This window comes from Cricetulus griseus, assembly GCF_003668045.3.
Source record: "Cricetulus griseus strain 17A/GY chromosome 1 unlocalized genomic scaffold, alternate assembly CriGri-PICRH-1.0 chr1_0, whole genome shotgun sequence".
In the NCBI taxonomy this organism is placed as follows: Eukaryota; Metazoa; Chordata; class Mammalia; order Rodentia; family Cricetidae; genus Cricetulus; species Cricetulus griseus.
The window spans coordinates 41,613,036-41,637,048 of NW_023276806.1; the positions used below are offsets into that span (position 1 = coordinate 41,613,036).

Here is a 24,013-nt window from a genome sequence, read left to right on the forward strand (position 1 = left end):
CTACTTGGTTTTTTATTTGAGGAAAAAAAGGCCAAAGCAACTGTCTTCATATAACCAAGCTGGTTTTAACATCTATGTGGGAAAGCTCACTAACTGTACACAAAGCAGTCACAACCCAGAAGCAGGAGACAGTAACCACCTCTTGCTCTTTGGCTCGAAGAGACTGCCCCGCATCCTGTGATTCCTTTCGCTCCTTTTGTAGCATTTCCTCTTTCTCAGCCAGCAGTTTTTCTTGCTGAATAGTAACTGTATTCTTCAGTTTCAATTTACCCATGAGAGTTTTAAGATCTCCTTGTAACTTCTTAATAATTTCATTTGCCTATAAAAAAAAAACCTCATATGAATATTTGTACAAGCCAATGAAATATTAACATTCTGCTAAACATTTCAAATCGAACCTTCAGAAGTTCTGCTGATAACGATTTTATTGTAGCTTCAAGTTTTCCCAGTTGTACCTGATTTTTCTCACCATTTTCTTCTAAAGCCACCTAATATAAAAAAATAAAACACGAGTAAGACACTGTGTTTATTTAGGGGCAGCATCACTAGTAAATTCCATCAATTTATTTTTTAAATTTTTACAGAAGACCTTTTGTTCTTGGATTGTATCGAATGCTTCTTTTGTTCTCAGGACAAGCTGGTCTTTATCCTTGATTTCCTGTTCTAAAACTGCCACTTTTGTTTGTAGCTGGTTAATATGCTTTTCTTTCTCATGGCATTCAGCATCCAGAGTACAATTCTCTCTTCTCAGAGAAAGGACCTCTTGCTTGGCCCGCTGCAACTCCTGGGGGTGGGTGGGTGGGAAAAGGGATTATCATGTATTTGTATAAGGAAAAGTGAGTCACTTGGTTCTTTGAAACTAAGGTGTCTTGGGGTCAGAGAGATGATTCAATGGGTGAAAGCACTGGCTGCTCTTCCAGAGGATGCAGGTTCAATTCCCAGCACTCACAAGGCAGCTCACACTGTTTCTAATTGTTGAGTCTCAGGAAATCTGATGCCCTCTTCTGGCCTCCACAGATACCAAGTACATATGGTACAAAGGCGTACATACAGGCAAAACATCCATAACACATAAAAATAAACAAAAGGTTAAAAAACAAACAAAATATTCTTTACTTAAAAAAACCTTTCTACCTGGTGGTTGGTGGTAGAGAATGCCTTTAATCCCAGCACTCAAGAGGCAGAGGCAGGCAGATCTCTGTGAGTTCAAGGTCAGCCTGGTCTAGGAAGTGAGTTCAAAAAACAAACAAAAAAGAAACTTTCTCAGATGTCTTAAACACCAAAAACATCTCCAAAGACAGGTCAAGTGGTAACTGTCTTCACAGTATTCCCGCTGAGGAGTCAATATAACCTTGAGGCTAGCCTGGGCTACATAAAGCTTATCTTAAGCCAAACAGCAGTCTTTAGTAATTTTGAGGTTCTACTATGTTTTTTAAAAGCCATGAAAATCTCTCCAATGGTGTACTGTATAAGTTATAGATCTGAACACAACATTAAACTATACTTTGAATTCAATTATACAAAGGAAAAAACAAAACAATTGTGACTTACGAAAAATATCACAACTTCTTTTTATTTATTTTTTTATGTGTATGATTGTTTTGCCTGCATGTATATGTGTGCACCACATGTATGACTGGTGCTTGTGAAGGTCAGAAGATGATACCAGATTTGGAACTGTAGTTATGGATGGGTATAAGTCACCATATGGGTACCAGGAATCAAACCTGGGTCCTCTGCAATAGCAACATCTGAGCCATCTCTCTAGCCCAATACTGTGTAATTTTATTATTCACATCTTATAATATTCTAAAACTATTTTCCACATCAATAAATATTAACATTTTTGAATTTCTCTTTGGATTGTATTTAAAGCAAGAAAAAAAGAAAATAATAACTGTTAACTAAAAATAGATTTCAAAACAAAAATCTAGATTAAATCACTTCTCAATAAGATAATAGCAACCTAAATATAACTGACCTAAGTCCAATAAGTAATACCTACTGAATTGTTTTAACAAAAAATGTTTAGATAATTGTATAGTGCATACCAATGGTTTTTGGAGCAAAGTTTGATATCAGACTTCAAATTAGAATACACGTACAGGGCAAGTGTGGAAATACTTAACTTCTTTTAGTGTAATTTGTAAAGTTGTCTTGACATGTGTGCACTCATTTTTAAACACACATGCACACACAAATAAGTGAAATTTTAAACAATCTTTAATAATGCAGGTTCCTGGGAAGGAGCTGACATGAATCACCCTTCAAAAAAGCTGCATTGGGAAACAAGATATAGAGCAGCACAGAAGTCAGAAGGGAGCTAGGCTGGGACAAGACAGCTGCCAGGGACAGCAGGGTAGAGGCCTTGACAGGACACAGACTGATTCGGGAGGTTCTCCTGGATGCTGCAAACATGTGGTGCTTTTATTGGTTGATAAATAAAGCTGTTTTGGCCTATGACAGGGCAGAATATAGCTAGGCAGGAAATCCAAACAGAGATACAGAGAAAAAGAAGGTGGAGTCGCCATATAGCATTATAATGCAGCCATTAGCCTACCAAGGTAACATGCAATAAGTCAGAAATGTCGCACTACCTACCACCCGAAGGGCATAGGATGTAAATGTACACATCTATTGTCAATGCAGAATACTTCAAGGATCTACACATAAAATGAGTGAAGCTTTAGCTTCTAAACACTAGTGAAATAGAACTCTGGTGATCTCCAATGTTAGATAGACAATAAAAAATCAACCAAGCCAGGCATGGTGCCTCATGCCTTTAACCAGAGCACTAAGAGGCAGGTGGATCTGAGTTCAAAGCCAGCCTGGTCTACAGAATTCCAGGACAGCCAGGGCTAAACAGAGAAAAGAGGTCTCAAAAAAAAAAAAAAAAAAAGCAAACAAAAATCAGAATTAGTGGTGCTTGACTGTAGTCTAGCCACTAAGTCATTACTGGACTGAACTCAGGAGTCTGATGCCATCCTGGGGAACACAGAAAACCCTGTCTCAAAAAATAAAAAAATCTTGAAAGTACCTTCTACTAATGCTAAGAAGAAACTATCATTAGTGCCAAGGCATCCACAAATGTGCTGTGGCAAACACCAACACTATTTAAACTTCTCTGATGTGCAGGGTAAGAAGCTCATTGCACAGCACTGGCCAAGTATATAGGAGGTCCTGGATTAAATCCCAGCAATGCAAAACAGACAATCCTGGATGCTTGAAAGAAAGACAGGCAAATAACAAACGGGTTACAACCCTTTCTTCCTCTTGTGGGCTGTAGGATCTTAAGCAAATGACAACAAAACTCTGTGCTGTGGCCCAATTATCTCTACAATGGCACTGTCTCTGCCATTACCCTACACATGCTCAGCAAGCATTGGCTATTGTCTATGAGTGGAAGTCTCACTGGTCATTCAACTTCATACAGCTGCTAGCCTAAATCTGTCAACACTACACCTGTGAGACAGCCACTACACTAATTTTAAAAAATACACTGAAAGCATCTGGGAGATGCCCTTTTATTCAATATTTGCTCAAACTCCAAACTAAAATACCCAGTTTATAGTAAAAGAAACTGCTAGATTGTTTCTAATTTAAATTTAAAAATATCAAAAAAGGAAAAAAAAAAAGCCCACTCTTCCATTCTGCCCACCCAGGAACTAGGTGAGTGAGTCTCTGCCCTTACCCAATTCCCGCCCAAAACATCACTCACCCCGACCACCCCACCCACCGCCCCCCCCAACTGCGCCTGCCGGCTTGGGGTAGACACGCCCAGGCAGGGAGGACTTCCCTGCTCCCTGAATCTGCTAGCACCCCACTCTTCCATCCCTTTCCGCCCACCGACCCGAGGTGAGTGAGCCTCTGCCCTTACCCAACCCCCACCCAAACCATCACTCACCCCGACTACCCTGGGCCTGCGCCTACCTGCTTGGTGTAGACACGCACAGACAAGGAAGAGCTCCCTGAATCTGGAAACACCCCACTCTTCCATCTCTTTCCGCCAACTGATCCACAATGAGTGAGGAGACTACCAGGAGAGGCAAGACCATCCAGAGTTGTGGACATTGAATTCCTGGCCCCCACACACCACTGGGTCACAAGAGGAGATAGAGAGACCCCACCTGCACCCACTAAAAGAAGATATGGGAAGAAGACAGAATAAGATTTCACTCAACAACAGAAAGACCAATATGACACCACCAGAATCTAGGGACTCCACTCCAGCAAGATCTGAAAAGCCCAACACAGAGCATGAAGATGAGATGGACCTCAAAAATTATCAGCAAGATAGAGACCTTTAAAGAGGAAAATAAGAAAATTCCTTAAAGAAATAGAAGAAAAAGCAAACAAAAAATTACACGAAATGGAGGAAAAGACAAACCAAAAAATTAAAGAAATAAACAAATCTCTTAAAGAATCTAAAGAAACCCAAGAAAAAACATACAAACAAGTGAAGGAAGTTCTTGAAACAGTTCAAAGCATGAAAACTGAATAGACACAATAAAGAAAACAGAATGAGGCGATGCTGGAAATGGAAAGGCTGGATAAATGATCAGGAACTAAAGATGTGAGTATAACCAATAGAATTCAAGAGATGGAAGAGAGAATCTCAGCTATTGAAGACTCGCTAGAGGATATACATTCATCAACCAAAGAAAACCTCAAGTCCAACAAATCCCTAACACAAAATACCCAGGAAATATGGGACACCATAAATAGACCAAACCTAAGAATAATAGGTGTAGAAGAAGGTGAAGAAACACTGCTCAAAGGTACAGAAAACATATTCAACAAAATCATAGAAGAAAACTTCCCCAACCTACGGAAGGATATGCCTATGAAAGTACAAGAAGCTTACAGGACACCAAACAGACTGGACCATAAAAAGAAGTCCCCCCGACACATAATAAAAAACACCAAATCTACAGAATAAAGAGAAAATATTAAGAGCAGCAAAGGAAAAAGGCCAAGTAACATATAAAGGCAAACCAATCAGAATCACACCCGACTTCTCAATGGAAACTCTGAAAGCCAGAAGGTCTTGGATAGATACCCTACAAGCACTAAGGGAGCATGGATGTCAACCCAGACTACTGTACCCAGCAAAACTTTCAATCACTATAGATGGAGAAAACAAGATATTCCATGACAAAAACAGATTTAAACAATACATATCCACAAATCCAGCACTACAGAAGGTTCTGGAAGGAAAACTCCAACCCAACATCTTCAACAAATGGTGCTGGCACATTTGGATTCAGACATGCAGAAGATTTCAGATTGATCCATACCTGTCACCATGCATGAAACTAACTGCAAATGGATCAAAGATCTCTCCATAAATCCAGCCACACTGAATCTTCTAGAAGAGAAAGTGGGAATTACCCCTGAACAAATTGGCACAGGAGACCGATTCCTGAACATCACGCCAGGAGCACAGACACTGAGGTCTGCACTCAATAAATGGGACCTCCTGAAACTGAGAAGCTTCTGCAAGGCAAAGGACACAGTCAGTAGGACAAAACAACCACCACAGAAAAGATGGGAAAAGATCTTCACCAACCCCACATCTGACAGAGGACTGATTTCCAAAATATACAAGGAGCTCAAGGAGCTAGCCACCAAAACGCCAAACAATGAAATTAAAAAGTGGGGTGCAGAACTAAATAGAGAATTCTCAACAGAGGAATCTGAAATGGCTGAAAGACACTTAAGAAAGTGCTCAAAATCCTTGGCCATCAGAGAAATGCAACTCAAAACAACTCTGAGATACCACCTCACACCTATCAGAATAGCTAAAATCAAAAATACCAATGACAATCTATGCTGGAGAGGATGTGGAGAAGAAGGAACACTCCTCCACTGCTGGTGGGAGTGCGAACTTGTAAGACCACTCTGGAAATCAGTATGGCGGTTGCTCAGAAAAATGGGAATCAGTCTACCTCAAGATCCAGCCATTCCTCTCTTGGGTATATACCCAAATAGTGCATGTTCATACAACGGGACATATGTTCAACCATGTTCATAGCAGCATTGTTTGTAATAGCCAGAACCTGGAAGCAACCTAGATGCCCCTCAACTGAAGAATGGATTGAGAAAATGTGGTACATTTATACAATGGAGTACTACTCAGCAGAAAAAAGCAATGGAATCTTGAAATTCGCAGGCAAATGGATGGAACTAGAAGAAACCATCCTGAGTGAGGTAACCCAGTCACAAAAAGACAAACATGGTATGTACTCACTGATATATGAATTTTAGACATGGAGCAAAGGATTTCCAGCCTACAATCCTCTTCACCAAAGAAACTAGGAAACATGAAGGACTCTAAGGGATAAATGGTCCCCAGGAATGGAAGTGGCATGAACTCCTGAACTAATTGGGAGCATGAGGGTAGGGGGGGAGGGAGCTGCTAGAATAAGAGCAAGAGAAGAGGAGTAGAGGAGAGGAAGTGGAGGAGCAGAAATATTGAGTTGGGGGAAGAATAGAGGAAAGAGAGCAGGATGAGAGATACCATATCAGAGGGAGCCACTATGGGTCCGAGAAGAGATCTGGAACCAGGGAGATCTCCAGAGACCTACAAGGATGACTCGATCTGACAATCCAGGCAATGGTGGAGAGGATAACCTAAAAACCCTTCCCTAAAATGAGATTGATGACTTCTTTTTATGCCATCCTAGAGCAAAGGAGTCTGTACCAGGTTGGAGAAACCCACAGAAACAGTTGGCCTGAACAAGGGAGAGCACATCGGCCCCAGATGCTGTCGGGGAGGCCAGTACAGGACTGATCCAGACCCCTGAACATGGATGTCAATAAGGAGGCCTCTGCACTCCAGGGAGCCTCTGGCGGTGAATTAGTATTTTTCCCTGGTGCAAGAAGGGACTTTGAGAGCCCATCCCACATGAAGGATTACACTCTGGCCCTGGACACATAGGGAAGGGCACAGGACCAGCACAGGAAGATTTGGTGGACTTGGCAGAGCCCCCGTTGAGGGCCCTACCCTGCCTGGGGAGTGGCAGGTGGATGGAGTGGGGGTAGGCTGGAGGTGGGGGAGGAGGGATGGGGTTGAGGGGAGGGAGAGGGAGAAGGGACTTACATGTGAAACAAGCTTGTTCCCTAACTAGAACTAATAAATAAATTACAAAAAAAAAAAAAAACAGTTTATCCCATCTCAGTTCCTTCTTGACTTAGCACTTTCATCACATCTGCTATTCCTATTTTCTTTGCATTGAGAGGATTATTACAGGGCCAAGAGATCTATGCAGAGCCTCCAAGGGAGCACCACTACTCAGCAGTACAGTAACCGAAGTGAAACCAGTGACTCAACCTCAGCAGTCCACAAGTGTGTCGGGGAAGCAGCCAGCACTCTACCTCTTCCACACCAGCAAGCTTGGCTTTCAGCTCTCTAGCAGTGGCATCTCCTTTATACTTCTTCTCAGTGAGGTCTTTATTAGTTGCCTCTAACTCAGACAATCTGTTCTGAAGCTGCTGGACATTTCGTTGATGGAGGGCTTCCACCTCCTTTTTCTGTTGTTCATGCTGCTGCTGGTACTGAACCTGTGCCTGTTATAGAACGATATGTCAAAGAAGAAGGAACAGAAACATAAATAGGGAAAGATCAGAAGAGAAACAATCATAATTTCTTCATCATTTTCAGATTTCCCTGCTTAGAAAAAGGCTATTTCAATTACAGATTTCATGAAAGAACAAGTAAGGCAAACAAAGGTATATTTAAATTTAACACCACTGTCTCGTTGGTAATTTCCCAACACTCAGCAAGTATAAACACGAGGATCAGAACTCGAGCCATTCTCTGCTACACAGAAAGATCAAGGCTAGCCTATCTGAAAACAAAAACAAACAAACAAAAACAGAGTAACCAGAGAGGTCAAGGCAGAGTGACAGTCTCACTTTTACAAAGTAAAAATATATAAGATCCCCAATCACAAATATTGCTTAATAAGAATGTAGAAGAGAAGAGAAAAGAAAAGTTGGGGCCCAGGTGTGGTAGTACACACATTTAATCCTGCACTCAGAAGGTAAAGGCAAACGAATCTCTGAGTTTCAGGGTAGTCAGGGTTGTATACACGGAGACAGAGAGGTATGTGTGATACTCTGCTGTAACATTCTGCCATTAGTACATAGGGCTCAGTCATTCAGTACTCAGTCATTGGAGTGTCATTTACCCTTATGGCTCATTCCTGTACCATGCAGTTTTATCTATATTGTGATATATAGATTTTTCTTGCCATTATTCACTAAACAACACTGTACAACTGTTTGCTTGGCATATATATTATATTAGACATTATAATATAATATATTGTATTATATTATATATAATATATCTGATATATATCAGAAATGATCGGAAGTGTAGATATACACAAGTTATATGTAAATAGAGTATGCCACTTTATAGAAGGGACTTTTGAGTCTCTGTATCCTTCAGTACCCTAAGAGAGCCCCTGAAATTGCTCTCGTATAGATACTGAGTGACACCTATACCTGACAAAAATATTCATGTTTAGGATATACAAATAATTCTTAAAAATAAGTAAGAAAAATATTAATAATGGTCATGTGGAATGGGCACTGCATAATCAAGCTGGTCAATATGCATATGAGAAAAGTTCATTATTATGTGATAGGGTTTTAAACCCACAGAGCGGCAGTGTAAACCTCCACGGCAAAACAAGCTGTTCCTGCTAAAGTTAAACACATGCCTCTATTAGAACCCAGGCATTTCAACAGTAAATTGTGCCCAAGAATAGGGAGTGTATACCTGCACAAAGACATGTAGTATGTTGTTCATATCAGTTTAACATATAATAACATAATACCACAAATAATTCAAGGTCAGTCAAGAAGAAAACAAGTAAGTCATGGCCTAGTCATAGAATAGAATACTATACAATAATAAAAAACAATACAACTGAATGTCAGAGCTGTTATGTTGAGGGAAGGAAATGATATAAAAATGTACTATTTGATTCAACTTACGCTTAGAACAAACATAACCAAGCAATGATGGCAGCAGTCAGAAAGATGATTCCATTCAGCAATCTGAAGGAAAATGGCCCCATAGGCTCATAGGGAGTGGCATTATTTGAAAGGATTAGGAGGTGTGGCCTTGTTGGAAAAAGTGTGTCACTGGGGGTGGGCTTTGAGGTTTCCATGCTCAAGCCAGGCCCAGTGGCTCACTATTTCTTCCTGCTGCCTGTGGATGGAGATGTAGAATTCTCAGCTACCTCTCCAGAAACATGTTGTCTGCCTGCATGCCACCATGCTGATAATGGACTGAACCGCTGAACTGTAAACCAGCCCCAATTAAATGCTTTCCTTTATAATACGTGCTATGGTCATGGTGTCTCTTCACAGCAATAGAAACCCTAACTAAGACACCCTGTAAGAGTAGCACACAGACTGGGAAAACACATCAGGCAGTCTTGAAGGGTGACACAATATTCTAGATTTTAATTTGAATTAGAGCTATACTTATAAAAAAAAAAATCCAATTATATCCTTAGCTGCAAATAACTAGCTAGTATTAAGTACATTAAAATTTTATTATTAAAGCTATAAAACAGAAGGTAAGAAATCGCACTACAAAAGAACAAATGGAGGAAAGATCAAAAAGTAATCCATAGAAGAAATGCAAATGACAAAACACCATGTGAATAGATGCTTAGTTTTACACAAAGATATAACAAGAATCGATCCAAGCTTTAGTGCACACAAGGTGACAAATACAAAGATGATTAACAGTATCAGGAGCACAGGGAATTAGTCTTTTGGGATTCCCATGTGACATAACCTTTTAGATGATGAGTAACTATCAATGAAATTTTATGTAGATGTATTACAATGTGAACAGAAAGCTCAGTGATTGCTCACAGTAACCAAAACCTCAAAGCATTTAAATGTCTACCAGTTTGTAAGTGGTTAATTTTAAGTTGCAACTGAATGACGAATAATAGCTGTATAGCACTAAAAGGAGTATTTGAATTGATAGAGAATGATATGTTAAGTTTTTTTTAAAAAAAAACTTAGTCAATTATATCTAATAAAATTTTATTAGCATAGAATAAAACCCCAAATGTACTCTATAATTATAACTTACATTGCTACAAATTTATAAACAATTATTTGTAAATTGTATGTCACTCATATATACAGAGAGGAGTCTAGAAAAAGATATCAAATTATCTACACTGAGTTGAGAATCAATATGATGACCTTAACGGAGGACCAGCAGGTCATCCATGAGGGGTAAGGCTGATGGCTAGGAAGCTGAACAGAATAAAATGACTAGGATGACTATATAACCTTTGAATAGTAACACTTAGAAAAATAAGCTTTTAATTTTCATTTTATGCACTTGTTAGATGTTTGAAAATTTTAAAGCAAGCATTTATTAATTTTATAATTAATGAAATAACTAAGAATAATTTTTAAAATGGCATTTTCCAATTACCTTTAATGCTCACCTGCAAGGCTTTTTCCTTCTCATTCGTTAATTCCTGAGAATGCTTATTTGTCAACGATGCTGTGTGTGAGGCCCATTCACTCCGCAATTTATCTAATTCTTGTGTTTTTTCTGATAGCATCTATATCAGAGGTCAGTACAAGGTATTAATATGCTACATTTCAGATGAAAGCACAGAGTACTTAACAAGGACACTGAAAGAAACTTTCTTCTTTCCAATACATACTCAAACTTTTCCCTGCAGATTAATTTAAGAAATTCAAGATAAGAATAAAAACAATTTTAGAGCTACAATAGGCCTACAGGTGAAGCTTAAACTGTCTTTAAACTTAACTTCATCTAGCTCTTCAGCACCAAGCTCTTTCCTCTGACATTAAGAAACCTGGATATACTGTCTCTCCTAAGTTTACTTCTTATATGTAAGTACAGTAGCAAGGTCGCCTCCAAGGGACCAAGCTTCACAGGAGTATTTCTGCCTGCAGCCATGTTGTTGAGCAAGTACTTTCACCCTAGATTTCAAAGGTGAAGGGCAAAAGTGTAGTGATCACAACCGAAACCACGCTGAGCCCATCAAAGGACTGATTCTAATCTTAATACAGGAAAGAAGGGAAAGGGAGATAGGAACTAAAATGCCATTTTAAGGCAGACAAAAAGATGAATTAAATGAAAGGGCCAGCAAGAGCTTCCACCAAGCCTGATGACCTGAGTTTGATTCCTGGTATCCATGGCAGAAGGAGAAAAATCAACTCCCACATGCCATGGTACACACATGCCTACACACAAATTGAAGCATACATACATACACACAATAAATAAATGTAATACAATTTTAAAGGAAAGAGAATAAGTGATAGATGCTAAGCATTGTCTTACTTGATGCTAACTTAGAAAATGTGTCATATGATGGGATGGCAGAAATGTTTGGGGGGATTAAATGTCTAAAAGCAAGCATCAACTTAAAATAATTAACTAGTAGGGGAAAGGGGCAAAGAGATGAGATTCCATGGCAACATATTTTGAAAGAAGATACACAAAGGTTTGGGTTTAATTCAAGAAAGAGTTCAGAACCAATGCCTGGATGACTTACGAAGACAAAATGAAATTTGAATTACCTCTTGTGTGATGTGCAGTTGCCTGGAAACATCATCTAGTGATTTAGTCAATGATAATTTTTCTTCCTATTTATAAAAATAAAATTATGCAGCTTACAATTTAATACAATCATCCATAGCCAAGCTATTCAGAGTGTAGCAAAATACAGCACCAGCATCATGCAAAGAACCTGTTGGACGTACAAAAACTCAGGCCTTCTAAAACAGAACCTGCATTTTCACAAGACCCCAGATGATCTGTGCTCCATGAGCACTTGCTATGCAATGTTCTAACCATTATCTGAAAAAAAAAAAAAAAAAATTGTTGTTTTTCAAGACGGAGTTTTACACAGGGTTTCACTGTGTCTCCTTGGCTGTTCTAGAACTCACTTTGTAGACCAGGCTGTCCTCAAACTCACAGAGATCCACCTGTCTCTGCTCCCAAATGCTGGGATTAAAAGCATGCATCACCACCACCCAGCCTGGCATTTTTTACTTAAGCAGCAACACTAAACCATCCTGTTCTTTATGATGTAGCATTTTACAATATTCAGAACATGTTCATACACATTTTCAAACATATTTGCCAGCTGATAAAATGGCAACATGGAATTTAGGTACTTAAGGCCAGAGCAAAGTAGTAAATACCCTGGACCCTAAGTTTCTCAATTGCTGATCTAGTTGTAGACTTACAGCTATAGCAAGTAGCTAAATGAAAACCAATAAAATTCACTACAAAAAAAGAAAGGGCAACATGGCTCCACAATGATTTAGAAAGTACATAGGTGCATAGTTTACAAGAGTGACAAATTTAAAATCTTACCTTGCTGCATTTCAAACAGCCTGCTAAAAACTTCTTTATCTCTACATCATTTCCAGGTAAAAGCTTTAATGATAGGTGAATAAGATGCTTAAAAGGGTTTGTCTCCACAACATTTAAAAATACTGGCATGTTATCCAAAAGAGCAGATGAAGAAATAAGCTGCAGCAGAAACCTTTGAAGAGAAAAGCCACATTACAGCACACAAAACTGAAACCGTCCCATTGCATCATGAACTTCCCAACTTAGACCATGAAGTGGAGAAATTAAAAACCATAGGGGCTATGTAAAAAGATAAAGAGGAGTATGACAGGGTGTTGAATGAAATGCAGCCCTTGAGTTCACAGTGGGAGAAAAAAAGGAAACAGAGAGAAAACAAAAACTTAGGGCTGGAAAGATGGCTCAGTGGTTAAGAGCACTGATTGCTCTTCCTGAGGACCTGGGCTCATTTCCCAGTACCCACATGGTAGTTAGCAACTGTCTGTAACTCCAAGATCTGACACCCTCACACAGGCATACATATGGGCAAAACAGCAATGCACATAAAATTAAAAAAAAAAATAACAAAAACAAAAACTCAGTGTACCAAAGGGGTGACCAGAATACCAGCTCCTTACTCTGACAACTTACCTTTAAATTACAGGCTATCCTTTTTCCCTCTAAACTTTCAGAATGATCACATAGCTTGACTCACAAGAAAAAGTTCTTTTAAAAATAATTATACCTAATAAACATGAAAAAAGGGCCTGGGGTGGGGGTGGGGGTCACATGCCACTTTAATTCCAGCACCAGGGAGGTGGAGGCAGTTGGATCTCTGTGAATTGGAGGTCAGTCTGGTCTACATTAGTAAGTTCCAAAACAGCCAGCTCTATATATTAATATCCTGTATCAAAAAAGAGGAGTTGGGAATTGGTGGTGCACTCCTTTAATCCCAGCACTTGAGACAGAAGCAGGCAGATAGCTGTAAGTTCGAGTAAGACAGTCTGATTTACAGAATGAGAGTTCCAAGACAGCAAGAACTACACAGAGAAACGATGTCCCCCCCAAAAAAAGTGGGGGTGGGGACCCAGAAAAATTATTTCAGAGTTTCTAATATGGCAATATTTTAAACAATAGTCAGCAGTTGTTTAAGCCAAGAAAAGCTTCCAGCTGAACTTTACATGGTCAGGTGTCAGCAGCACATGACCATGAACATAAATGCAATCACTATAAAAAAAAAAATGCTACTAAATAGTTCAACTAGTTTGGTGCTGGAGAGATAGCTCAGCAGTTAAGAGTACTTGATGCTCTTTCTGAGGACCTAAGGACAGTTCTCAACACCCAGGTTGGGTGCTGATACCTGCCGGCAGCCCTAGGAAATTTGACACACTGTCTGGCCTCCAAAGGCCCTACATACAGACACACATTCATAAGAAATAAATTTTAGTGCTCACCTTTAATCCCAGCACTTGGGAGGCAGAGGCAGGTGGATCTCTGTGTGTTTGAGACCAGCCTGGTTTACATGGTACATTCCAGGACAACCAGGGCTACACAGAGAAACTCTGTGCCAGGAAACCAAAATCAATCAATCTTAGGAAAAAAATTTTTTTAAAGTTGACTAACTTTAAAAGCTGAATTAAACCATGTAAATTAAGGGTTAAATGTTTATTTAAGTCAAGATTTCTTTTTATATTTTATATACATTGGTGTTTTGTCTGCATGTATGTCTGTATGAGGGTGTTGGATCCCCTGAAACTGGAGTCACAGACAGTTGTGAGCTACCATGTTGGTGCTGGGAACTGAATTTGGATCCTCTGGAAGAGCAGTTAGTACGGGTTAATTTGGGGTTTAACTGAGCCTGAACCCTACTTTAAAAGAATAACCTGAGGTATTTGTAATCCATGGAAACCATCTTTCATAGGGCGTCCGAGCAGAGGTACAGTGCCCCGACACTCCAAGCCTCACCTTGGCGTCTCCTTCACATGCTCCTGCGTGCACTGCTGAAGGAGGTCTATAAATTTCTGTGGAAAAGCTAAGAAGTCCACCAGGAGACCTTGCTGCAATTTTAAACTATACAGAAAACAAAAAAACAGTTCTTCAGAAACCTAATTACTATTTTTAGTTACCATTCATAGACTGAAATATTCTTTATTTACTAATGTCATTATTTTCTAAAAAACTAAATTAGGCAGCTTTTGATTTGTATTAACCTTATCTAACAGGAATCAAGAAATTCAGAAAATCATCAAATTTGTGAGCTGCTTAGGTGGAAGTCTGATAAGCTATAAAATATTTATCTTTTAAAATACCCTGTCAAGACAAGTCAGTATTCCCAGACTGACTTACCATCCGAATAGGTAAATGTTTCAGAAAATAACAGTGTAAATACACTATAAAATTTAGAAAGTAATTTCTAGACTACATAGGGCCATCAAATAATAGAGTAAACTTACCTTTGAAAATCTTCCTCAGAAATAACAAGGTTATACAGAAAAAATGGATCTGTATCATCAGTCAGACGGATGACTAAATCCTAAAGAAAAGATTGGGTTTTTTAAATGTTTCAGGTAGATCTTTTGTAAAAGTGAAATTATTCAACAACATCAACATATCAGTTGTATGGCAGAGTCCTATTTGCTAGCACTGCTAATTTTTACAAGTCTTGAGGGAATGAGCATCTTAAACAGGCAGACATTCGGATCCATGAGAGCCATATGAGGTGTGCAGAAGCTGTCAAAATGCTGGAAGCTAAGAGGATTTTCTATGAGGTCAGAAAAGTGTAGATGGCTTAGCACTCTGTGGCACCAGGGCTGGACTCAATGATTGTATTTTCAGTTTCCCTCAAATGAACTGGTCAAGTATTTCAAAAGCAGCAAATTTAAACAGCGAAACTGACAATCATCTACTCAAGAAAAGGAGCTTTTGTGGCTCAGATAGAAAATGGGTATCAGGTAACATGTTTCCAGGGCTTCCCAGGAGGCCTCCCACTCCAGCTGGTCACTCAAGGGACTATCCATCTGTTTTCTTTTCTAATGAAATGGGTTCCTTTCATAAAGACACTTGTCAGGTTGTTAAATTTAGAGTGAGCCAGAGCATCACACCTGACAGGTAGGTACATAAAAATGATCCACTTCAGAGAACACTGGCACCAGGCAAACTGGCACACTGTGCAAGGGGCTAGGACTAACCAAGAACCTTAACAAAGCGAACTGGAAACATTGAGCAATTTATTAATGAGACAAAAAAAAAATTGAAGAGGTACCATGTGTAAAATTAACATGTAAGAATGTATATTCTCTGTTCTGGAAAACCAACGAACTGGGGCCTTGCTCTACCTCAGAACAGCCTGTGGTCCAGGAACCTCTACTTAAGTACTTCTTGAAATTCACCTCAGATGTTACTAAAAACAACAACAAATCAAAACCTAAAGTTACTGCCAGCTACGAGATGTTTGCATGTGTTCAGGGAAAGCTTCAACAAAGAAAACAGATTACACTTAGTCCTATGGTCTATATCTTTAGTGCTGATTTTGTTTGTTTAAAGATATGGCATCAATTATGTAGCCCAGGTTGGATGCCAAAGAACTCTCTCTCTTTCTTTCTCCTCTTGAATACTGTGATTGCAGGCATGTATCACCATAGTCAATTCAATTTTGAAGTTCACATGGAATTCTCACTCTAAATCAGAATGTAAAGTAAGGTAATCTTTTAAATGCTCAGAGCAAACCCAGATTGTTATACCAACCCCTAATTCTTCTTGGATTTGGTAATACATGGTATAATTATATTTAAATTGCTGACTTAGATTTCACCACCCTAGGCTTGCAACAGCTACAAAAACCACCCAAATTTTTAAAAAGTGGATTCACCTTTTTAAAAATCCATAATTTTATTACAGTACCAAAGAGATGAGGGAGAACACAAATAGTCCACCACAATCACAAACAGGACAATAGAATCTCTCATATTTGGGGAAACCGCAAAAGTCAGCATATGTGGAATATAATCATTATATTATCTATAAAACTCACCCAGTAAAACCAGCCTTAGTGATTATAGTATGACTAAGTATAGTTAGTACAGATCTCACTTTCTTAAAACAAAACAAAGCCACAACAATAATTACATCACACACAAATAATCATATTTGAAAAGGAAATAAATACCAACCTTTCTATGTACTGGATTAGAAAGTGATTGTAGTTCAATGCTCACTCTAACACTTCCTCTCCTGGAGGAAAAGACATGAAGAACTCAGAAACATTCGTGTGACATGAGTTCACTATCCGTACACCAGTTAACATTTCCACCTCAGACCACAAGCCTCTCCACAGGTGCCCTCAAGCTTAGGAACAGATTTTAGAACGCACGCTGGACTCGGTTCCTCTAATAAGTACCCTAGTAATTCTGAATGGAAGGGTTAATTTTGTCTCTTTTAAATGAAGACGTTGTGACTAAATGGGTTGAACAATAGGGTGCCTATTGCTCATATTCTGGTGAATAACTTTAGACAGATTCTAAAGAGCATCTACTGAGAGACAGACCATCAAGTTAGTAACAACTTTGAGATCTGAAAATACCATTGCAATGATCAAACTGATTTACAGACAGATACCACCTTAAAAAGTTAAAATAGGGGCTGGAGAGATGGCTCAGAGGTTAAGAGCACTGAACTGCTCTTCCAGAGGACCTGAGTTCAATTCCCAGCAACCACATAGTGGCTCATGACCATCTATAATGACATCTGGTGCCCTCTTCTGGTGTGCAGGCATACATGGAGGCAGAATGTTATATACATAATTAATAACATCTTTTTTAAAAAGTTAAAATATTACAATGTTTACATTATTTTTAGACCCAAGGAAATGACAATCATCATCCTGTTACATTCACAAAATATTTTAAACCCCAAAACAAATCTATATAAAATATTCTCAGCCGGGCATTGGTGGCGCACGCCTTTAATCCCACCACTCAGGAGGCAGAGGCAGGCGGATCTCTGTGAGTTCGAGAGCAGCCTGGTCTCCAGAGTGAGTGCCAGGAGAGGCTCCAAAGCTACACAGAGAAACCCTGTCTCGAAAAAAACAAACAAACAAACAAAATTCTCCATGTAATATATCCACATAAATATTTTCAACAAGTTTACTATTTGTCTCATTCACAAGTAATTGTCTGAGAAAGTGAAGCCATAACACTCCACACTCTATGCAGTATCCATTATGAATAGACTAAAAGTAGTAATAACATTAAATTAGTGAAAAATGTTTACATATCTCAAAACTGCTAAATTCAGTAACAATGGTCTTTCTCTGATATGTGTGTGTGTGTGTGTGTGTGTGTGTGTGTGTGTGTGTGTGTGTGTGTCTGTGTGTAGGGGTGGTAAACAAATTTGTGGTGGTTTGAATATGAATGGCTCCCACAGGCTATGTTTAAATCTGTGGTCCTAAGTTGGCAGAAGTTTCAGAAGGATGAGGAGATGTGGCCTTTGGGGAGGTGTGTGTCACTGAGGGTGGACTTTGAGGTTTCAAAAGACTTGGACCATTCCCAGTGTGGTCTGTCTCCTGTTTGCTCTCAGACAGTACTTCAGCTATCTGCTACCTTCTCTCTGTCTGGTGCTCTGTCATCATGGACCCCAACTCTGAAATTTAAGCCTGAAAGAAGTAATGTCTTCTATATGTTACCGTAGTCATGATCTCTTATCACAGCAATAGAACAATAACTAAAACAAAATTGAATCTGTTCAAGTTGAAATGGTTTAAACCTTTTTCATATCCTACTTCTCTACAACAGGAATAAAACAGATGCAGCAACTGACAATGGATTGGGAAAGTTGGAACAGTTGGACAAGATTCAACTGCTAAGATCTTTTTTTCTTAAGCTTGGATTTGCAATTTTATATTGTTTTAAAATGGGTCATTTTATTTCATTTGTTTGGTTTTTGAGGCAGGGTCTTTTTTATGTAGTCCTGGCTGTCCTGGAACTCTCTGTGTAGATCAGATTGGCCTGAAATTCAGGAGATTCAACTGCCTCTGCTTCCCAAGTGCTGGGATTAAAGTTGTGTGCCACCAGGCCCAGACCAGTTACATTTCTCATTGATTATTAATTGGAAGCTATATCTCAGTTCCTATGAGGAAGCTGAATGCATCACTCCTATATGCTAGCTGAAAGGAGGCAGCTGCTACATGACAAACAGGAGAGCTTTTGTTATCCTAGCTCAGTGTTTCTGTGGTGCTGGGGATGAAAGCTGGAGGCTATGCATGCTAGACAGGCACTCTGCACAGGCAAAGCCATCACTCTACTGCCTGCAGCAATGTATGTGAAGCAAATTGGAACAGCACTCCAACTTCACTTATGCTCTTTTTGAAAGAAAACACCCCAATTTCCTAACTAAGAGATAAATGGGCTCTCGTAGATAGAGGGTTTTTTTGTTTATCTAGGACAGAGTGGTGTCTGCTATAGTGGTATGATATTTAAATCGACATCTAATTTTTTATTGTGTCTTACAGCTTAGAAAGTCCTGTACTTCATAACTTCATTTAGAAACATGAAAGAATAATCAGTTCGATAAAAACAAAAGCGTGTGTGTGTGTGTGTGTGTGTGTGTGTGTGTGTGTGTGTGTGTGTGTATGAATGAAAAGAACACACACACACATAAAAACCAAAGAGAAATAAAATGCCCTTTACCTAAGTTTAAAAATTATTTGACTATAACAATTCACCACTCATATTAATAATACTGTTGTATACATTCAAAGTACCTACAATGGATTAGATGTTGGGAGGAAACTTGAGGAAGGCCCTAAACTAAATATATTCTCCATATTTACTTTAAAAACACCCCTAGAGTCTCACAGTGGTGGCACACACCGTTAGTGCCAACACTCAGAGGCAGAAGCAGGCAGATCTCTGCATTCAAGGCCAGCCTGGTTTACAGAGCAAGTTCTAGGAAAGCTAGGACTACACACAGAAACCCTGTCTTGAAAAACCCAAAACCACCTCTAGAAATATGTGGTAGGAAAACCTAAGATTGCAGATATATCATTTCAACCACAAATCTTATTTTCTGTATTAGAAAGATTCATGATATAAAAGCATTAAAACAAACAAAATCCCAATGAATACACTGAAGGTCACACCTTAAACATTGTTTGTAACCGAATAACACCCTCCAGGTCAGCCAGATGGAGCCAGGTTGGCTTTTTTTTTAAATAAAGATCTTAAATATTAGACGCCAGAGCTGGATTTCAGCCCATTGCTGTCATCTAGAAGCTGTGACTTTATCCTCTCAGTGCAGAAAACAAAAGCTACTGTAAGCCAGGTAGCTGTTGGGTGCTAAGGATACAAACAGAAGTAAACATGGTTCATGTCTGCAAACTGAAATCAGACAAAGTTCTTACCTAGATTCCTCTGATTGTTTTAGGGCTCAAGAGAAGGAAAAGAAGAGCTATTAATGTCTAAGTACTTACCAGGCTGGATGAGAGACAGACAGACAGACAGACAGACAGACAGACAGACAGGAGGAGAAGGGGAAGGAAGAGGAGGAGCAGGAGGAGGAGGAGGAAGATGAAGAGAAGGAGAAGGAGGAGGAGGAGGAGGAGGAGGAGGAGGAGGAGGAGGAGGAGGAGAGATTTACCCCAGTCAGCAATAATCTTAGTGGCTATTTATTTCTCTCAGAGAGGAAGAACCTGAGGCACATTACAAGGTCTCATTTGAACTCATTTCTTCCCTACATAATGCTACCTAATAAATGATTAATGACAACTAATTTCAATTTAGGCACCTAGTTTTGTAGTTGCCACCAGGCTGGCCTAAAACTCAGAGTCACCTGCCCCTGCTGAGTGCTGGAATTCTACCACACCTGGCCATCCTGGGCAACTTTAAAAGATCCTTACTGGGAAGGGATGTAAGCTACACTTCGGGGTACTGAGGAGATGGCACAGTCAGTAAAGTGCCTGCCACACCAGCATGACAATCTGAATTTGGATCCCCAGTACCCAAACAAAAGCTGGGTGTGGGACTGGAGAGACAGCTCAGTGGTTAAAACACATACTTGTTCTTTCAGAATCTGTACCCCAGCACCCACACCAAACAGCCCACAAAGGCCTGACTCCAGCTCCGAAAGACCTGACACTCTCCTCTCTTTCCAGGCACGTATGCCTGCACCCCCCCCCACATGCTAAAACATAAACACACCACACAAGCTAAGACAGACACACACCACACATGCATACACCCACATGCTAAGACAGACAGACATACACACATACACGCACGCACATTTTTCTATGTCAATGTGTTTTGTATACATCTGTAACCCTAGGGAGTGGGGGAGTGTAGTGTCAGGAGATTTCCCAGGGCCAGGCCAGCTGGTCTAGCCAATTAATTTGTAAGGTATGGTGTTTAGTTAGACCATGTCTCAAAAAATAAGGTGAAAGGTCAGCAAGATGACTCAATAGGAAAGACCCCCCCCCCCAATCCTGACAGGCTAAATTCAATACCTGGAACCCACAAAACCCACATGGTCAAAGAAGAGTACAGACTCCTGCAAGTTGTCCTCTGACCTCCACAAGCACTGTGGTACACACATACCCTCCTCTCCACACACAGTAATAAATACGTGCAACTTCTAAAAAAATAATAATTTTAAGGTGGAGATTGTTTTAAAAAAGATACTAGAAGCCAACCTATGACTTCCACACTCATTCATACTCATGCACACATGCACGCACACCAGAGACAGACAGGCAGACATACATACACACATACACACACACCCCTTCGAAGTCACTGAGAGAACAGGTGGCACACACACACACCTTCGAAGTCACTGAGAGAACAGGTGGTTATCCAATCTGGCTTTAAAGATCTCACCAGGTAGGGATCTCTGACAGTTGCACTATCCTCTACCCAAGTGCCTTCCCTTCCTCTATGCCTTTATTATAATACTTATGCAATCACTCCTTACTAATAACTAAGGGTTAGGGAATATTTAGTATATATCAGCTACTATTTTAAGCACTTTGTATGTATTAAATCATTTCATGTTCAATAATAATCCTATGAGGTAGGTACTATTATTCAGAATTTAAAGATGAGACAAAAAATTAATAAATTGTGTAAGCTTGATGTTGGGGGTAAAGTCCATGATAGCATATTGCAAGGGAATGAGTCAATCCACAGAAACATAAGTACACACAGTAAATAAACTGTTCAAGTGGCAGAATTGGAATTAAATTAAACCCAGGCAATCTATCGTCAGACCTAAACTTGTAACCTGTGCTATGCTTCCTGTCCAAGGGAAATCTCAGTTCTAAGGCTGTGCATTCCCTGAGAACCACAATGAAGACTGTTATTTTGTTCCTGCTCTTGTTGGGGATAGGAAAGAAAGTGTCACACCCTCAGCACCTAGGATAGTTCTTGGCACACAGTAGGCATTTGCAAATATTTGTTGAAGTAAACTGGTCTTGAATACCTAGCTAAACAATGTAGGTTGTTCTTCCTATACGCTAGGAGGTAGCAAAATTATTCTGCAAGAGGCCAGAGAGTAAATATTTTAGACTGTGAAGACTATAGAGTTTCTGTCACAATTGTTTTCCTCTCTCCTCTGTCTCTGCTATTGCTGCTATTGAGTACTGAGGGCAAACAGGCACTCTACCATAAAGACCACGGAGCTACATTCCAGCTAGTACCCCATACAATTGCTCATTCAAGTCCTTGAGACAAAGCAACCACAGACAGTTGGTAACAAAGGAGGATGGCTGTGTTCCAGTAAAATTTGATTTATGAACAGTAGGTTGATCCTTGCCACAGGTGACAGATTCCTATCAGGTTTCTAAACAAATTTTAAAAGTTGAAATTGTGTTTTAATATGATTAACTCTGATTACAATGTAATGTGTAGGAGAAGAGTTAGGAGTGTCAAGCTTGCGATCACAAGTAATGTCCCACATTGTCCAACAGAAACAAAACAAAAGCCATAAGTGTTAGTCATATATGTCATTTTAAACTAAGTTAGAAAACCCCTAGCTTTGAAAGTAAAATTAACTTGAATACATTTAGCCCAATATACCCTAAAAATCGCTGTGACAGATAACATAAAATTGAGATTGTTTACATTCTTGTTACTACCATGTCTTCAAAATCTAACATGAATTTTTATACTTAGAGACATCAGTTTGGATTAGCCCACATTCAATAACTATATGTGACTAATGGCCACTATACTGGACAGCACAACTAATCAAGTAGAGGCTACGGGTTATAGATCAGTGTACAGCGTGCCAAGTGAGGGCGTAAGCTCAACTGCCAAAGTCAACAACGATTAGACAATGAGAACAATCTACAGCTCCCATATACGACTGTTCATTCTGACTTCTTTGCCAGTTGATTCTGGACCTCATTCTAAATTGTGTGCCATGGTTTAACAGTACCGGCAACACAATAAATCAGTGTCTTCATTACTTGATGCGGCATTTCTTCACCGTTCAGTTTTTACATTCATTTTTCGCACCTGATCTTCGTTGCAATCACATGGGTAGGTAGGTGTGCTCAATTAGTTTTACAAACGAGTAAACAGGATTCACAGAAACTAAATAACAGCTAAAAAAAAAAATTACTGGCAAAACAGGGAAAATCAGATCTAACTTCTAATCAATCTACTTAAGCCGTGATAGCATCACTTGTGAATAAAGTTGCAAGCTTGCCTGTATCTGTGAGATAGGCTTAATGCCCTCTACCGTACTGCTGTACTGTTAACTCCATGAAGACCACAGGGTCCCCGGGGGGGGGGGTCCAAACAAGGTGCTTTACGGGTTCACAGTATTTATTGAATGAAAAGAGTTCCTGGCTTTGCAGTGTTTGGGGTTGGTTAAATGCCTCTGTGTTTTGTGACTGATGTGCAGATGAGCCGAAGCATATCAGTGAAATTATTTTTTTTTGTTTTTAGTTGCAGCTCCAAAGGAGGGCGTGAGGGAGGGAGGGGCTGGCGCGGACCCTTCCCCGGAGCCACCGTGAAGCTTCGGAAATGAAGTGGAGAGGATCAGGGCTCCCACCCAGAAAGGGCAGGCTGGGCTCAGTCCCGCTCAGATACCACACCAGCCTGAGCGGAGTCCGTTTCCCATTTCCCGGTTCCCTTGCCGAGCGTCCCCTCCGCAACAGCCGACCCGGCGACATTAGGTCCCCGCAGGGTCCCTCCCTCCCGGCGTCCGGGCAGTGAGTCCCACACGGCCGCGGACCGATCCCCGCGGAACCGAGCCGCCATCTTCCCCATTGGCTCGACCCCAACCGCCACCCGCCGGCCCCGGGAGACGCGGACCTCACCTCTCCTCACAGTCTTTGCATTTCACTTGCAAGGGGACAAGCTGCTGGAAGAGAACTTGGCTCATGTCGGACCGCTGCCGCGACCGGTGTGCGAAAAAAAGCCCACTAGGCCTGGGCCTCAGCACCAGCGTGAAAGAAGTCCCGGTCCTGACAGCGTTTGAGTTTGGCGCTCAGCTCCCGCGGAGGAGGAGGGAGAACTATAAACAGAAGGAACGGAGGAGGTTTGGACCTCGGCAGCCACCATCAACCCCTTCCGGTTCAGGAGAGAGAACGCGCTACGGTGATGGCGTATTTCCTATCATTAACCTGTG

General features: G+C 40.2%; 1 protein-coding gene across 2 annotated transcripts in view; it reads right to left on the reverse strand.

Moving 5' to 3' along the window:
* Positions 1–23,935, reverse strand: part of Sass6 (SAS-6 centriolar assembly protein) — a 35,726-nt gene extending 11,791 nt beyond the window's left edge. The window contains exons 1-11 of one of the 2 annotated variants that reach the window (XM_027395587.2): positions 23,703–23,934; positions 16,555–16,615; positions 14,839–14,918; positions 14,351–14,455; positions 12,410–12,581; positions 11,608–11,673; positions 10,497–10,616; positions 7,378–7,569; positions 590–784; positions 399–488; positions 140–319 (exon numbers count right to left, since the gene is read on the reverse strand). In XM_027395587.2, the coding sequence (XP_027251388.1) occupies positions 140–319; positions 399–488; positions 590–784; positions 7,378–7,569; positions 10,497–10,616; positions 11,608–11,673; positions 12,410–12,581; positions 14,351–14,455; positions 14,839–14,918; positions 16,555–16,615; positions 23,703–23,767 (1,326 nt within the window). In that variant the 5' untranslated portion in view covers positions 23,768–23,934. Of the gene's footprint in view, positions 1–139; positions 320–398; positions 489–589; positions 785–7,377; positions 7,570–10,496; positions 10,617–11,607; positions 11,674–12,409; positions 12,582–14,350; positions 14,456–14,838; positions 14,919–16,554; positions 16,616–23,702 lie in introns of both variants that reach the window. The other variant, XM_035451728.1, reaches the window with a different exon arrangement.
* Between the last annotated feature and the right edge of the window lie 78 nt (positions 23,936–24,013).